This window comes from Lepidochelys olivacea (genome assembly GCF_965140295.1).
Source record: "Lepidochelys olivacea isolate rLepOli2 genome assembly, chromosome: 7".
In the NCBI taxonomy this organism is placed as follows: Eukaryota; Metazoa; Chordata; order Testudines; family Cheloniidae; genus Lepidochelys; species Lepidochelys olivacea.
The window spans coordinates 96,521,801-96,539,683 of record NC_140417.1 but is presented as its reverse complement, the minus strand read 5'-3'; the positions used below and the strand labels follow the sequence as shown (position 1 = coordinate 96,539,683).

Here is a 17,883-nt window from a genome sequence, read left to right as displayed (position 1 = left end):
AGCCTTTGATAATCTCACACCCTTCTGTAGCAGTGCGTGCAGCTTGGGGAATGCTGATTTAATACTGTCTGTGAATTGTTCAAAATCAAATTTAAAATATGAAGAATGATGGGTGGAGTTTTTATGGTATGGAACTTCCCAACCCACTTCCAGAAAAAAACAAAGATAACTGGAATTGCTGTCATTGACTGCATTAAATGAGTTTTTTATGTTTTTCCTTAAACAAAAAGTAGCAATTTCTCAATAGCCATTGACTAGTAATATCAGTATTGCACTTCAGTAATCAACACCCTGTTATCCACATGAAATAACTAAGAATGCTAAAAATCATGTAATACCAAGACTTCAGTACACTGTATGTTCTTTATATTTTTCAGTCTCAACATTTTAATGACAAACTTCATAAGAGAGCTCTATGAATTTTGTTTTGCATTGCATTCCCATTCATGTTCCTTGATGAACTTTATATTTATCTAGTTAAAGTGTGAAAACAGTTCTGTGAAGTTTAGAATCTTAATAACTAATATGCTTAAAGAGCTGTAATATTCAGTCATTTAAATTATTACATCACTAAAGTCCCTTGTAACTTGTAATATTGCAAAAGTTAAAGATTTCGCGATATTAGTCTTCCACTGCAATTTTGACAGTGGGAGCCTGGGCCATTTCAGGGCTGAGAGTGGGATCCCCTGCTGTGAGCCCCGGTGGCCACTCTCAGCCCTGGATCCCCGTTGTCACTTCTGGGCAGCCAACAGTGTGGGCCCCTGCTCTGAAACCCGAGCAGCTGACAGAGGAAAATCATGGAAATGTAATAATGGACTTTATTACTGCAAATAATAAGGTCCATTATTCCTTTCCCTCAATTTTCCATGCCTTGTCCTCAACTTAGCTGCAATTTTTTGACAATCACCCTGCAGTTCAAGTAGGGCCTTATATGTCACCTAATGGCTGAATCTGTTTGCATCAGATTCAGTAAGCAGAAATATGTAAAATGTATCTAAGTGTGAGACTTCAGTAAAAGTTTGACTGGTGCCTTCATGTATATTCTGCTTACTACCCAAATGCAAATACAATTTGCAATACAGTCTCAGTCTTAAATATTTTTTTCTTCTACATATCATAAGCATCCTCTTTTAACTCAAATATTTTGATCCTAATGCTGTAAAACCTTTGGGTGTCACTTTATTATTTTTAGGTGGTGGGACTAATAAGATGTCAAGGTTGATAAAAAGTACTTCTCCTGGTTTTACTGAGAATCTTCTGCGTCTGTGTCAGTAAGCTATGAACCGGCGTAGAAAATAAAAACTAAAAACTCATGAGGCATGTGTATTGACAGGGTTTAACTAGTTGTAAATGGAAATCACATATATTCATGTGCAAAAAAAGAATATCTGTTAATATACTGGAGCTGGAATTCACATGAGTCCTTGATCAAAACTGGCAGTGCTCATCCATAATTCAACGTTGTGGATGATGAGTCACAGAGGCTATTGGCTGAGTGGCTATTGGGTCTAATTGTGATTCTTATCTCTGACGTCCCATGATGCTAGACCTGCAAAACATGGAATGTAGCTGAATGAGCCATCCAGACAGCTCCACTGATGATATTTATTTACTTGTCTGTTTCTTTATTTTGATTTATAAAAAAAAAAAAATCCAAGAATTCAACAGATGCCCGTCTATCCTCTGAGTGCCCTTGTATCAATTAACATTACAGTCCCATCAATATCATAATAATAAATTGTCTCCTCATTCCACCATAAAATCTTCACTCCCAACATGCCTTAGATGGCAAATAACATTCCCTATAAAATAGAAATACATCCCCACACCTCAGGCAGCCTTCACCCAACATGTCTGAGACAAAATGTATCATTCCCAGAGTTTAACAGCCTGCAAGGGGCAAGGGGGAAACGGATTCTAGATCCGATGGAGCTTTCTGGAACACACACTGCCAGCTGCTACCTTCCATTATGAAAAGGGAGCTCCAGTGAGAACATCTCTGCAGAGGCAAATGATAATGGGCATATTATGTTGTCTCAGGTAACTATGTCCCAGACCTTTAAAAGTTCAAAAACAGCACCTTCAATTCCACTTAGAAACTCATAAGCAGCCAGCACAGCTCCAGAATACCTGTGACATGCATTCTCAGTGAAACTCCACTCGGTAAGTGGGCCACTACATTGTGACAAGCACAATGAGGCTATGCTGGATTTACAATTTGGGATGGGTAAACTAGTTTTGAGAGCACAAGTAATAATCCAAACTACAGACCTTTCCCTTTACAGATTTCAATTTTTAAAAATATTTCATTTTGGATACCTCTTTACCCCGATTGACAGATCTCTCCTTTCCTGCAATGCGCAAGTCCTCCCAACTTCCCCAACTGTCCCCCTTCTCCTTTACAACATCCCCTCTCAGGACAGGCACATGGGATTGCACATATACTCACCTTTAATAATGAATAAAAGGAGGCAAATTCCCAAGCATACCAGAGTTCTGGGGGTCCTAATCCTACACTTCTGGAAAGGTTGTGTGCATTTATTCTGATGAATTTTCAGATTTATTTTAAAATAAATAACAATTACTGGGCTTCAGAACTGTGCTAGTGTTTAGACTGTCTTACTGTTAGATGGCTAGCCAAACAAAGGAGCACTATGAATATGATACAACTCCCCAAACATGAGCTGTCTGATTTTTGTCATCTTGTGGCAATACCACAATGGTTCATTTTATCCTCCAGCATGTGGGGAAACAAGGAACAGATGGAGGCACGTATTCTTCAGTGTCTTCAGGAGGCATCCCATCCCATCCCATCTCTTAGCAGCAATGAGTGATTGCTTATCATAGCTCTAAGAGATCTATCCACTTGGAACGTACCGTTTAATCCTGCTAAATCTTGTATATATTCCTCAGGAGACTCTGCATCAAGCTGTACCTACATTTTGCAACAAGGTCCCTTTTTTTCACAGTGTTCTGATGGGGCAAATTGAAAGTTCTGTGGCAGATACATTAAAATTAAAGTTTGTATTTAAATTAAATATGAAAGTGAATAATACAGTCAGTAGAGTAGCCCTGTCCTATTTATTTTTCTATTTAAATTGACATAACGTTGTTCACACATTTTCAGGTTTCAATATGCTTCAGAGTTTTGTATTGTCAACACATAACTGATTCAGAGAAGTTTTTGGCGAGCCAGATGTTTTGGTGTCTAGGAGGTGCCAGAGGTGATATGGGGTTGCAGGATAAGCATATTAGCTTGTTGAAATTGTTTTAGTACAACATGGCATCTTGATTTAAAATCTTGCATTATATGGAATTAACAGGGCATATATTAGATGGATTAAAAACTGGCTCACTGACAGATCTCAATATGTAGTTGTTAATGAGAAGGTACCAATGAATGGGACCTTTTCTAGAGGGCTTCTTCAGGGATCAATTCTTTTGTTCAGTGTTATTAAATGGTTTTATCAACAATCTAGATGATGTGAGCTGCAGCTCACGAAAGCTTATGCTCAAATAAATTGGTTAGTCTCTAAGGTGCCACAAGTACTCCTTTTCTTTTTGCGAATACAGACAAACACAGCTGCTACTCTGAAACCTAGATGATATGAAATCTTTGCTGGTAAAGATTCCATATGACCACACAAATTGCTGCAGTAGTAAATAAGGAGGACAGGTTACTGTTACAGAGTGTTATGAACCACCTGGTTAAATAGTCACAGTCCAACATTACAACCAAATACAAGGTAATATATCTGGGAACAAAGAATGAACACTATACCTATGGGAAGGGAGACTGTTTTGGAAAGCAGTGACTCAGAGAAGGATTATTGGGTCATTATAGATCATCACCTCAACATGAGCTCTCTGCTGTGCAAAAAGGGCTAATGTGATGCTTGGATGTATAAAATGGGGAATATCAAGTAGACACGGGGAATATCAAGTAGACACAAAGAAGTGGTCTTTCTTCTGCACACCGAATGGGTAATACCAGTACTAAAATATTTGTCCAGTTCTGATGCCCACACTTCAAGACAATGTAGAAATACTCAGTTTACATTTCAAACGTTTTCTTTGCAGTCATCATGGTGGAAGAACTTTTCAAACAATGAAAAATTCTGGAGCACAATTCTATGATGTGAGTGGTGGGGTTTATAGAAAATACCGTGGTCACAGAGTACATAGAACCCTACTTATATGTTTCAGAGTAGCAGCCGTGTTAGTCTGTATCCGCAAAAAGAACAGGAGTACTTGTGGCACCTTAGAGACTAACAAATTTATTTGAGCATAAGCTTCTTACTATATGTTCCATTCTATGCATCTGATGAAGTGGGCTGTAGCCCACGAAAGCTTATGCTCAAATTAATTTGTTTGTCTCTAAGGTGCCACAAGTCCTCCTGTTCTTTCTACTTATATGTGCATCAGTCACACATGGAAGGCTGCAGACAGATTCAGTAGTGTAAGTATAGTAGTTTGTGCTCTATCCATGGCTACCCTGAACAAAGGACAAGTGACTGAGATGTGCTGCCAGTACTGTGTCCATGCTATGTCCCAGTCTTAGCCTAAATGGGTAAGACAAATCTACGACATTGGCAGAAGATTAGCTTTGTTGGAATTTGCTTGCTTCCACATTTTCTGTGATTTAGCATCAGGAATATTTGGCTGAGCATGGGCTAGTAGTTAGCTAGGTCATTTGCATTGAATATTGATATTTTGTGGAATGGCCCAGACTGTCACACACTTCAGAGTAGCTGGAAGCTTGTGCTTCTTAGTGGAGGGGTGGATGGTCTCTTGGTTCTTCATGGTACTTAGTAATGAGATAAAAAGTTGTTTAACTCTGAGGTTTAAAATATGTCTGTAGCTGTTCTAATTTTTATGCATTTAAATTGAAATTTTCAGAATTGGATACCTGAAGTTAGACTCCTAAATCCATATTCAAACACCTAAATAAGTGCCCTGATTTTCAAAAGTACTGAGCACCTGTATTTTCAGTGGACTTCAGTTGATTCAGCACCTCTGGAAATGGTGATTCTAATACAGCATTGGGGTTGTTGTAGTCTAAGTATGGATCATTTGAATCCACCAGTGTTTTTTAAAATAAAGTTCTTTTCTCTTCATACTGACTTTTCTGCTAACATGTTTGACTGCATAAAAAGGATGTGATTTGGTGTGTTTGAGGTAATATACCAAAGAGAAATGTGCCATTATTTGTTAGCAACTTCTCTAGAATCACATGGAAGAAAAGCTGGTTTACATTGCTATGTGGTGTATTGTACAACACATATAGTAGTTGTGTATATATATATAAATATATAATTTCTTTCTTTCTTTGTTTTTAAATTCAAATACATTTGCACCAGCACTGAAACAAAAGCGATCTGGAATCCTATGTGGTTTCAGGGTTTTTTTTTTTGTTTTGTTTTGTTTTGTTTTGCATAGCGTTTCCTGTATTTCTTTACTGTAGATTCCACTTTCACTATACCCTATGGCATACCCATGTCTGGCCAGAATGGGACGTCTTGGACTCTAGTCTTACATTTCTCAATACATAGGTGGATGTGCATTATGTTTAGTATTTCCAACCTCATGATATGCAGTATTATTACATAATATCTGTAGCGCACAATAATCCTGTCATATACAGCAATTACATCTCTATAGTCTCAATAAATATTTATTCTTGGAGGTACCCAGCTTTTTCTCACTGTCTGACCAGTTGTAGGGTTCGGTCATTTTATATTTGTCATTTAATTGACAAAAAATTAAGGTTTATTTTATTGCCAATCATTTCTGTACCATTCTGCACTTGTGTTCAAGCAGCATTCTAAGTGGAGGTTTTGACTGTGACAAATCACGAAATAATTTTCTTGGCTATGACTCTGTAAAGTTTCCTTGCTTGGGGGTCTTTCTATTTGTACAATTAGCTCTACTTTTTTTAGGTCCTGTCAAACTTTGTCACCAAGTTTATAACTAACTACATTCTATTCAAATTGTCATTTGCTTCTGTTTGATTTAAAGTTCCTTTAATTGGTATGTTGAAGAACATTACAAAGGTTCTCATTGTTCGTTAATTATTTTTGCCCCAAATCAGCAACTCAAAATTTACTTTTGCCCAATCTAGAACCACAAGGATCTGGAATGTGATACCTCAGTCTGTCACATGTGCTGAGACAACCCCAATATCTATCGACAAGGGGAATTGAAAGTGCAGAGTTTTGCACTTTTTGTATCAAGTCAGTCTGCCTAAACCCTTGGCATGCATCTCAAACTGAAAATACTCTTTTATTTTGAAGTCTTGATATGACCTTCTCAGCAATTTGTGTGCAGCAGAAGTCTCGTTTTAGGTCCTTGTCTTCATCTTTTGGATATTCTCTATTTGTTTATAAATCCTGTGTTTGATTTTATTGTGGGGACCATGCAATTAGCTCAGTCTGTTGGTGTCTGTATTTGTTCAATAACACCTGATATTACCGTCCAGTCAAGTTCAGTTTTTACTTGCTCTCTGACTGCTAATGCAACTTTATGTGGTGCATGTATTTCTGGCGGCACACTCAGATCTCTATCAGTATGATGTATTATATCCTTAATGCATCCCAATCCATTAGTCAGTTATCAAATTTTTAATGTTTGGAAGCACTGCACCTACTTTCTCTATTTCCTTGCCAGCTTCTTTTTCAGATTGTGGAATTGAGGTGGCTACATTTGTTTCATTTTTGCCAGAGATTATTTTCTTCCGACCTCATATTCAGGTGCACATTTTTAAATTAGGAAAATTAACAATTGGAACAGCTCATCTAGGGATGTGGTGGATTCCCAATTACTTGAAGAATAATTTAAATCAAGCAAAGTTGAAGCACTGAAAATCAGGAAATGCAAAAGTTACGGTTTCACTTATATCTTTCCTTTTGTGTGTTTGAATTATCTGTCACATAATTTGTAACTATATGAGCACATGCTGTTTCTCAAGTAGTGTAATATAATACCATAAAATAGATCCCCAGATATGTGTTTTTCTTCTTCTAGTGCTGTGTACTACTCTGTGTTTACAGCACAAACAGGGCTCCATGAAATCCATTTATATACAAGATCCATAATGAAGAAGACAATGGCTCTTGCAGGTTTCCGCCTCAATCACTCCTCACCATACAAGCTGCAATTACCAAGGTTGCAGAAAATATTCTATGATATTACATTGTAATATTTGAAAAATAGTGTGTGACAGCCCTGGCCTCATTCACTGCACTCCTTACAAGATATATGCAGCCGGAGGGAAGGGCTTCTGTTGTGTCATGACTCACTACAGCTGATGTAGCACTCCAGCTACAATGGAACAAGACCCTCATATTCTTGCAGCGCAATATCCTAATGGTAAAAGCAAGGACAGCACTAGAAGAAGAATTTGTGTACCTGATCATCCAATGAATGTCACTCCAGCACAGGGCAAGCAGGTAAATACATTAATAACAAACCTCTGATAACTTACAACGTTCCAATTTCATTTAGCTAGAGCAGGACAATCAGCAAGGAATGCTGAAAACAGGAGCAGGCCTCTTTAAAGAAGTAAAGGTCATGAAAGTAGAGGGCAACTAGGAAGAGGGTTACCATATCACAAAGGTACCTGAAGCAATGTCTTCTCTAAACTCTTAAAAACTCCTCGTGAATGCTACCATCAATTATGAGGAAGTGTGCTCCAGGCCAGAGTAAAATTGCCTGGGGGAAGAAATTCACTTTAAATCTTTCAGTTTTTCCCTTAAACATTTTTAACAAGAGTCACACATGCATGAGCTACAAAAAATGTCAAGATTCAGTAGCTCTCAATAGATTTTGAGGATCATTCACTTTATGGTATGAGAAATTTTAAACTTTTGATAGGTAAAGTGGGTGATGTATGAAGAAGAACTCTGTGTAGTTCAAAAGCTTGGCTCTTTCACCAACAGAAGTTGATCCAATAAAAGATATTACTTCGCCCACCTTGTGTCTCTAATATCCTGAGACCAAGACGGCTACAACACTGCAGACAAACTTGTTAATTTCAGTATTGTTCTCTTGGATTCTTATGTCCCTTTTTAGAGTTTTCTGGAGTTGGCTGGTAACTGGAATTCCCATTCTGTGGGAAATTCCAAAATAAAATTCTTAGATAAAACAAAATTGAAATGTCAAAATTTTCCACAAAATGGGAATTCTGAAATTTTGTTTAGAAAAAGTCAAAATGGTATTTTGTTTCATCCTTATCTAAATGTTTCTGAGGCTCCCTGGAGTCCCAGCAGCATGCTAGTGAAGGAGCCAAGCAGCTTAGGGAGCTGGGGCTCATAGGGCTTCTAGGCTGATGAGGAGGCTGGGAGCCTTGGCTCCCGGACAGTCCACCTGACAGGCTATGCAAGAGCCAGGAAATCTAGGAGCCCTGGATTTTGAAAAGCTGTGAGCCAGGGCTTGCAGGCTCTCAGCTCCTCTGGTGGTCTGCTGAGGAGCCAGGCAGGTAAGCTGGCAAGAAACCAGGTGGGTTTTGTAACATTCCTGGCAGGCAGGGTTCCATCAGAATTTCATTGAAGTTGACACATTCCCATGGAACATTTTGATTTCAACCAATCGGTGTTTCCACTGGAAAAAACATTGTGTTGAACTAGTTCCAATCGCTCTAGTATTTCCCCTTTTGAAGGGTGTGTCTAGTCTAAATACAGTCGTGAGAAATGGAATGCAAACAACCCTGCTGTCATGACTGGATTACCTACATGGTTATTTTCAAAAACCCCACCAAGTGCGTAAATCCTAATGGTTAAATAAACTGCACAAGCTGGCAGCTTTTCCTGCCTTTCCCTGAGCAAATGCCAGGTGTCATTTCTGAATCTTCACATCATTGTAACACTGCAGTTCCCTTGCTAGACACCAGATGGCATTTTTAGGGTAGTGTTATAATTGCTGGCATAACCATGGAGCTCCTTCTCATAATGCTGTTAGCTGAATTTTGTAAAGTGCCACACATAGGCAGTTTCATACTACAGTGATCAAATAAAATTTGTAACAGGGGAAATGTCTTAATTTAAACCATAATAACAATTTTACATATAGTACAGCAATTGGCACTTGATTCATTCAGTCATAAGTCTCCCTAAATGTAATATTAACATTATCAATAATAATAAAACTGTTTTTCTACAATGCTCTTTAGCTATAGCTCTCAAAATGTCTTATAAAGGAAAGTGAATATCATTATTGCATTCTGCCAGTGGGGAAACTGAGGGAGAGAGGTGACATAACTTGCCTGCTCTTACGCAGAAGGTTAACGGTAGAGCCAAGGATAGAGGCCAAGTCCTTCAACTAGGCCAGTGCTTTATCCACAAGACCCTGCTGCTTCTTCTGTTGCAGAAGAGAGAGAATTCTAGTCTACAGTGTACCTTCCCCATGTGAGTAATGCTGTTGAACAAAAATTTCTCATGTGGCTAAGATGTAAAAATTGTTCACAAATATTTGTTCGTATTTTTAAACAGCAATGTGAATGTGTAGGCACTCCCAATGTGTGTGTGTTCTATGAATATTCTAGCAGATGAGTTTATTGGCAGGAATGTGTGCTGAAACAGCCAGTTTTAATCTATCATTGCAGAATATCCATGGAAAGCAAATTTTGAATGCATAATCATGAGTATTTGCTCTTTGGATTTACACATCTCCAATCAGGAAACAAAACAAAAAACCCACATGCCCCATATATCCACTCAAAACAACTTTAATTTGAAATATTAAATGCTCAAAGTGACATGCTCATGAATGAAGTACAGATCAAGAATAATTCAGAGATTTGTTGGTAGATAATTTCAAAATAATTGTTATATTTTTGAAAATTGCTATCTGTTTGTAGGCAATTTTTGTAAAGAGAAAAAGAGACAAAATTCAGCAATGAAATGTCTTGTTACAGATTATTTTGTCAGCTCTACTAATGGAGAAAAAATTTCAGTTGTCTGTAATTAATCCTACAGAGACAAGGTGTGGGTGTCTCTCTCACCAATAGAAGTTGGTCCAATAAAAGATATTAAATATCCTGAGACCAACACTGCTACAATTATGCTGCATACAACAATATTATTAGTCTTTTTTATTATCTGATTGACTCACTAATCTGTAGTGTTATGCACATCAGACTTCCTCAGCCACGTGTAGGTATTTCCACAAATCATTTGTAATACATGGACAGCATTCCAAGTCTGATTGGCTTAGTTCATGGCTTCTCAAAGCTGAAGGACATTATTACCACTTTCCTTTATACCTATTTGGGAAAGGGGGATCCATAACTTTTTTTTCTCTCTGTAACATGAAGTCACAGTATGGAAGAGCTTAAGAATCACACTGGCTTAATAGTTTTCTATCTCAGTAAATACACTATAAAAACCCTTGTGTTCATCCAGCTTATTCACCGCTGCTTTTGTCAAGCTATTTTGTCAAGGTACATTATTATTTATCCCAATGCTTTTAGGAGTCAGTCTCATTATCATAATCTTATTCAAGAGCTGCTAGCTTTCTCCTTTTTATATACTAAATAATTTGTGTAATTTAGTGCTTTTGTTGCTTCCAGCACACAGTAATAATAATAAAAGAACAATATAAATAAATTATAACCTCGCTCATGCTCATATGTGACCCTAGAAAAGTCCTCAATAGGTACTTGCTGAAATTTGATGAATGAACCTAGTAAAAATCCTTATTTCTAGTTGTTGAAAACTGATTTGTGGCTAAGGTGATGTCATCAGAGGTTCATATTTTCACAGCTACTGTATGATATCATAACAGTGAAATATGACTTTTTTTAAAAAGCATGAGGGAATAATCAGAAATTTTACAGCTTTATAATCAATGGGACTGCAATAGAAACATTATCTGAAGTTGAGTGCATGATGATGGACTGAGTTACCGATAATGTCACAGTTCCAGTTATCGCTCATGTCACTACTTGCTCAGCTGTTTTAAAATCTAATGGTGAGGTTAAAAATATCTAAAAGATTCTCTCGTGTTGTTTTTTGTTCCGTTTTTCCGAAATGTCTTTATCTAACAAATGGCATCTTCCAGATAAGAAAATGCCATCCAGTCCAGAAGGACTTTTATGTAATTTGTAAGCACTTTTGTCATGTTAAAATCTTGATACACTTTCAGAATGTGCACTGCAGCAGAGGAGAATTGTGAATAAGCCTATACCCACTCATCTAAGAGTTCCGATGACATTAGAGGCCGCCCAAGCTTTGCTCTCATACCTATGATGTCACAAGAAGCCTCTGTTACATTATTGTAGCCTTTCTGCTCACTCACCTGAGTAGCATTATGTATCTATCACACATGTATCCTTCCCAGCACATATACATATATTAATGTCATGTTTGTCTGCATGATGGGGAAGATTATTCTTTTTTAATTTTCAAAGAGGTACTGCACATGTGCTATAAGTAAATTGTGTGATAATCTATGCAAATTGTGTGCACAGAAGCTGTACTTTGCCTTTGGGGGAATGTAAATTACTCAGAACATTTTTCAATTTGTTTGTTTTTAAATAAATAGACTTTTCACATAAATAGACTCAGGCCAATCTCTTGTCCTGTTTATTTACACTCTGTTCCCCTTTTGTTTTTTCTTGTACCTATCTCAGTGCTTACTGATAAGGTTCCCTGTAGAGCAGGAGGAAGAGGAATGAATGATGAGAAAAATCAGCCTAGCATTCATTCTGGTGTGTTTATACGCATTTTGTAAGTGACATCTCTACTTACATAATGGTGTATAACACATTCACAAGTCAAAGCCATTATCGTGATCTGACAGTCTTTATATTCACTTCATACTAACCTTGCTTTCTTCTGGTACATTGGTATTGGAGATATTTATAATGCTAGATTTACTAAAAAACGGAGTTGGATGAATAATTTTCTTTATGTGAAGCAAGAATTAAATACTACCCATACAATATATTTACTACACTGCATTGTTTCTGTTTAGCGTTCTCCACTGATGTAATTTTTGTATTAATAAAATTATACCCGTACTCTATAAGTACCTTTTCAGAGAAATATTTTCATATAAATTGTCTGATTCTGTTTTAAGTGAAGGAGAAAACCTGGTAGAGGTTGTCTCTTTAAATCAGATCTGCAGTGTTGATGGACCCTCTAGCAGGCATGGTAAGAACCATTTGCACCTCTGCAGCAGGGAGCTTGACCATATAGGCTCACACATTCAATCAAAACGTTTTCCCTTTTAATATGCGCTGTACCAATCCTATTCCCATGGTTACCACTCCTGCTTCTTTGGTTGCTTCTAGTCTGTTGGAAAAGGGAGGCAGCATACATTTCTTGTACAGGAGTTTAAAACATACTGAAAGCAACCCTGTTGTGATTTGCATTTTAAATTTTTCTTTTTTCCTCTCATTGTACAGAATGCTGTAGCAGTAGCTTCAGTTCATTTGCCACAGTCTGTCTTCTCTCAGTCTTCAGCCTTGCAATCTGTTGATAACTCCACTTGCAAGCTACAGTTTATTGTCTTTCGGAATGGAAAACTCTTTCCTAGCACGGGAAACTCATCAAATCTTGCAGATGACGGGAAGCGTAGGACAATTACCACACCAGCTGTCTTTGCTAAAATAGGTGAGGAGTGTTATTCATTATTTCTTTTAATCTGAAAGCTACGGTGTACTTGATTATGTACAGAATGGAGCAGCAGAGTATACAGTATGCTGAGAGCCTGGGGTCTCTCTGTTTCTTAACGCAAGTGTTTGTATTTATTCATATGTATATGGTTTTATTCAAATTAACTGGTCCACAAGAGAAGTGTAATTATTGTAGGAACAGAAGGCAAATTAGGTTTTACATTTTTTTTATGTTGTTGTGACAGAAGCTTATATCTCAAACCAAGGTGAAATAGAAAAGAACCTTGTTTTACTCTATACAAGGAAAATTGCAAGACCATCACTCTGGATTCAGATAAATATTAAGATGGGGTGGTGGGGGGGGGTTAATGCCCTGTTGCATGTATCTTAATATTCACCAGAATAGTTTTTGGTATGAAGGACCTAAAACAGGTGTTGCTAAAGGCTTTTGTCTCAATGTGATGAATCTTACAGAACTGTGACTAATTATGTTAATTAGTCACCCAGGCAATTTTAATAGTTTAGTTTATTCTGAATAGTATTCCCATTTCCATTTGCTTTTAAAACAATGTTTTAATGTAACTTTAAAAGTGCAAAATTGCCTTAGCTATTAATCACACTAAGGGACAGCTCTTTTTTCAGTTACATGAGTGAATAGTATAACGTGTCTTAATTTAAGACTCACACAACAAATCCAGCTTTATTAAGGATGATCAGATCAATCGGACACCTCAACAGGCTGAAATAGTCATTAAGATTAATTTAAACTGTAGTAAACTTTTCTGTATTTGCTTTTAATTCACACAGACAGGAATATGTGGCTATTGCTTGGTTTTCCATAGTTCAGTACATTTTTGAATCTGTGAATATACAGCATTCAGCAGTAAAGGATTTTCCAGTCTATTTCTCTGATTCAGTTTGTTGCTTTTGCAGATGGATGCAGTTTCGGAAACCTCACCACGCCTCTTACTATAGGTTTGAGACACTTTGCACGGGGTATAGACCCCATTGCAGCCTTTTGGGATTTTGACCTTCTAGATGGACATGGAGGCTGGTGTGGAGAAGGGTGCCACATAATTAGCTCTGTAGGCAATATTACCACCATTCAGAGTACACACTTCAGTAACTTTGCAGTGCTAATGGTGAGTATATGACTTAGCAAGTATATCTATAAATATATATATAGATATATACACAGATGTATTCCTCTAATATGTACATGTACCATCCTTGCTTGCCAGTAACTGAGGTTTCATTTCTCATGATGTTTTATACAATACAACCTTAAAGAAAAGTAAATTATTTAACTGCTAATAAGTGAATAAACCTGGTGGTCATCTCAGCCTAATATCTAGAGAGAGGCCCAATCGTAAATGACATTTAAGTCAATCTTGTCAGATGAAAGTTCTATCAAAGAATGATCAGTATGTGAAGGTTACAAATTATAGGAGAAGGTTTTTTAAATGTATACTCATTTATGCTTTTACATCAATATATCTCAGAAAGCTCATCTGCTTTTGTTCCTGCCTCACACTGTGTTGATCATACTAATTAGTTTCAGGCATACCGCAATGTTGAATCATTTAATAAATGGAAATGAATAACATCTCATGCCCTTTAAAACAAGCACTTTTTTGTCCTTGCTGGTGTTTTGGGAGCTTTAGTGTGTATACTGATGATAATATTCTTTTTGCTAAATTGCTGTTCATGAAGAAAGATATTTCTGTGCAATGCTAACACAATCAGGCTGCTTTGGTTTGTTCTCAGTCACACTTGCAGTTCACACTGCAGTTATTTAACTACCATGCCTAACAGAAAGTTACCTTAATGAAAGAAAAGGCACACGTATGCAATAATAAATGGCTTCTTGGTTGAGAAAGAGAAAAGCAAACAAAAAAAATGTAAGGTTGCTGATTGAAGAACATGTTGTTGACAATCTTTTACATCATTAAAAGGGGTCATTGTGAGCCGGTTGTAAATAGATTAGTCACTGGTATTTGCCTAATATTGAATTTTTCCTAAATGCTGGTGCATTTGTACATGTTTGGTACTGCTTGTGAATGTTTTTGATAGGTTTATAGTTAAGTAAATAATGCATTGTGTGTATTTGTAAAGGACAGCAAACATAGACGACAGGAACTGAGAAGACGTGTGCAGAGAATACCAATCTGCTGCTGTCAGATGGAGCATAGATGGCAGCCAATCATTGCACGAAGCTGTGACAATGAGTAGTTAAATGCGGAATTATCATCTACTTTATAAGAACTGATTTCCCTCAGAGTTATTTGATCATTTTTTCACACATACCTGAATGGCTCCGAATTTAGCATCCTGTTGCTGAAGATCAGATGGTGTCAAACATGTCTCACCCTTATATAGCTAGTATGGACTTATTTTTTCTGGACATTTGTGTTTTTTTCTAAGCAGGAAACATAATTTTGCTCTGAAGAGGTTTTTCTAAAAATTTTAAAGAAAACACCTGTTGACTTTGCAGGTACCACACCCAAAATGGCTGTCTCTGTCTAGAACTGTTTCAGTTCAAGTTATCATACTTAAAGTTTGCTTAGTTAATAATTAGCTACTAATTATTTACTCACAAACAACTCATTTGCTTTTTTTGTTTACAAAAATCATATACTACTTTAAAGATTGACTAATTTATTTTTATTTTAGACATTTATATCAAATTTATTTCATGTTTATATCATTTGGTAAAGTGTAACATGGTGGGTTTTCTTGGACTTTTATGTTTAATTTGTTACTTTGATTTAGGCTTTTTTATATTGTTTCATTACTCCATCTTTTCTTTCCCTATATGCGGATCTCCTTTTTGATCTGTGCAAAACATCATCAAAATAAAATCTTTCACATCCTACTTTGCCTTAGTAGTTGGTACAGCTCTAAATAATGTAATATGGCACCTGTTCTGTGTTTCTCAATCACTGTTAAGAAAAGCAATAATGTTTTTTGCAACCTTTATCCAGACATGCCTTCCAAGATCTTCTGGAAGAACCAATGGAAAACTTTAGCAGCAAAATAAAGTGCATTAGTAGTTGTAAATGTTAGTGCCTTATTTGTTAATGTGGCATTTAGGGGCATAAAATGAGATATTTGTTGAGTTTGATTTAGATTAAGAGTTTCTAAGGTGTTTTATTGTTCATATCAGAATAGTGAAGCATTATTCTAATGATCGACTAAGTTATAGTAATAAACTGCATAGCTTCAGCTAACCAGATCAGCTGAGTACTTAATGTATTTTACCTAACAGTAAATTAAAAATAGGTAGCATGTTATTTGTGACTCAGTAGAATGGGATGCCATGTACTGGTATAGGATATTTTTTTTAAACCAACTGTACCATCCAATAATAAAGCACTCTTATGGTGTGGGCCAATATCAGTGAATTGAAGTAATACAACTAAACTGAAGTGAAGCAATAAAGCTGCAGTGATCCTGAAGGTTTACATCACTATCAGGATAATGTATACCCTGCTGTGGAACAAGATGAAGTAAATGCCTAAATTAATCCAGCTGTGCATTGTACTGCTAGCACGGCACACGTTCAGATTCATCATAGCTATTATGTATTTGACAGGGAGACTTTTTGGAATATTAAAAGAGGAACCTTTGAGTTATTTCTCTAGAGTTGCTGCCATCTATGACCACACAGTGTTAAAATCTAGCTTTAGTGGAAGCCTTCTTTAGAAAAATTGTTTAATATGCTTTTCGTTTAGTAAATATAATTTGAGATTTTTCTCCATAATAATTAATAGCTACAACTAATGTTTCTGTAGGTATTTATGTTTAGCTGTTTTTCTCTCCGTGATGTTGTTCAAGTGATATAAATTTGAAAGTTTCAGTGCTTTGAATTGGGAGATACAAGTGAGAATAATGTACCTTCACCTCACACTGTTTTTGCTTGGGCAAGTGGCTAGAAGTGAAAGCATAACATCAAGATTTTTGCATACCGTTATTTTCCCCTGATCAGTTGCTGAAAAGTGTGGGCTAGTGGTTAGAACTGAAGACTGTGAGACAGTATCCTTGAGTTTTATTCCTGTGTCAGCCATTGATTTGCTGCATGAGTTTGGTTAAGTCACCTTAACTTCTCCCTTCCTCAGTTTATCTGTGTATAAAAGTGGTATAGTAATACTTAGTTTCTCACTGAGATGTTGTGAGGCTTTATTATTTACTCTATGCAAAGCACTTTTAGATCTTCAGATGAAGATAAAAATGCACCTATATAAAGCAAACTGTTCTGATTTATTGTAGCATTATAAATGTATATATTCTAAAGCCTTAGTATACCTAATTACCAAAGTTTGTTTTGTAACAAGCAGAAGCTTTTAATAGGTATAGACAAATATGAGTGCATCACTTATGAAATGAATGTTATATTAATATTTTAATTTCTGCAAGAACAGCATTTATTTTTTTCAAGTAGTATAGTTTCCTGCAATCATAGCACATAGCTCAGAGAACTGTAACTCTTAATGAGATAAAGTGAGAACTTCTCAAATCTGTGATTAAATCTTTGTCATTTATTTTCCTTTGTTTTTCTTTATTTCTTTTTTCTTAAAACACACTCACAATTTAATAGGGATGAATGTTATTGTAATTGTGTACAATGCATTCCTTTCCCTGTCAGATTGATTTTGTTGATAATAATTTCCACACATTTAGTAAATAAATAGAAGTGAAATTCCCCAATTTTCCTAAACAGTATGCTTCTAAATGAAGAGAAAATTGATTAATAAATGCTGTTAGAACTCCTTCTTCTTTTTAATGAATTTTTGCCAAACAAATGAGAAGTCTGAAATTATCGTTTCCTATATTTTATCACAGTAAAACAGGACTTATTGTATCACTCTAGTTTTTAAAAATAATTTAAATGATTGTTAATTTTCTTGGTATGAATGTCAATAATTCTCCTTTGATCAGGAGAGTGGCGTAGTCAGGGACATCTATTTGGTACCTGATAACTAGGGATGGCCAGGCCAATTTCACAACAATAGAACCAATCTGAATCTTTGCTCAACATAAACCTTGGAACAACCATGAACTCTCTTTTGGGGGAAACTGGCAGAGTTTTCCATACACCCTTTGCCTGTCCTGATTCTGGCCAGGATAAGAAGAACATAAGAACAGCCATACTGGGTCAGACCAATTGTCTATCTAGCCCAGTATCATTTCTTCTGACAGTGGCCAATGCCAGATGCTTCAGAGGGAACGAAGAGAACAGATAATCATCAAGTGATCCAGCCCCTGTCGCC

General features: G+C 36.5%; 1 protein-coding gene across 1 annotated transcript in view; it reads left to right on the top strand.

The window, feature by feature from the left end:
* ADGRA1 (adhesion G protein-coupled receptor A1) overlaps window positions 1-17,883 on the top strand; it is a 464,598-nt gene that overhangs the window by 378,690 nt on the left and 68,025 nt on the right. Inside the window, exons 13-14 of the mRNA XM_084634535.1 lie at window positions 12,404-12,611; window positions 13,547-13,755. Coding sequence (XP_084490661.1) covers window positions 12,404-12,611; window positions 13,547-13,755 — 417 coding nt within the window. The remainder of the gene's footprint in view (window positions 1-12,403; window positions 12,612-13,546; window positions 13,756-17,883) is intronic.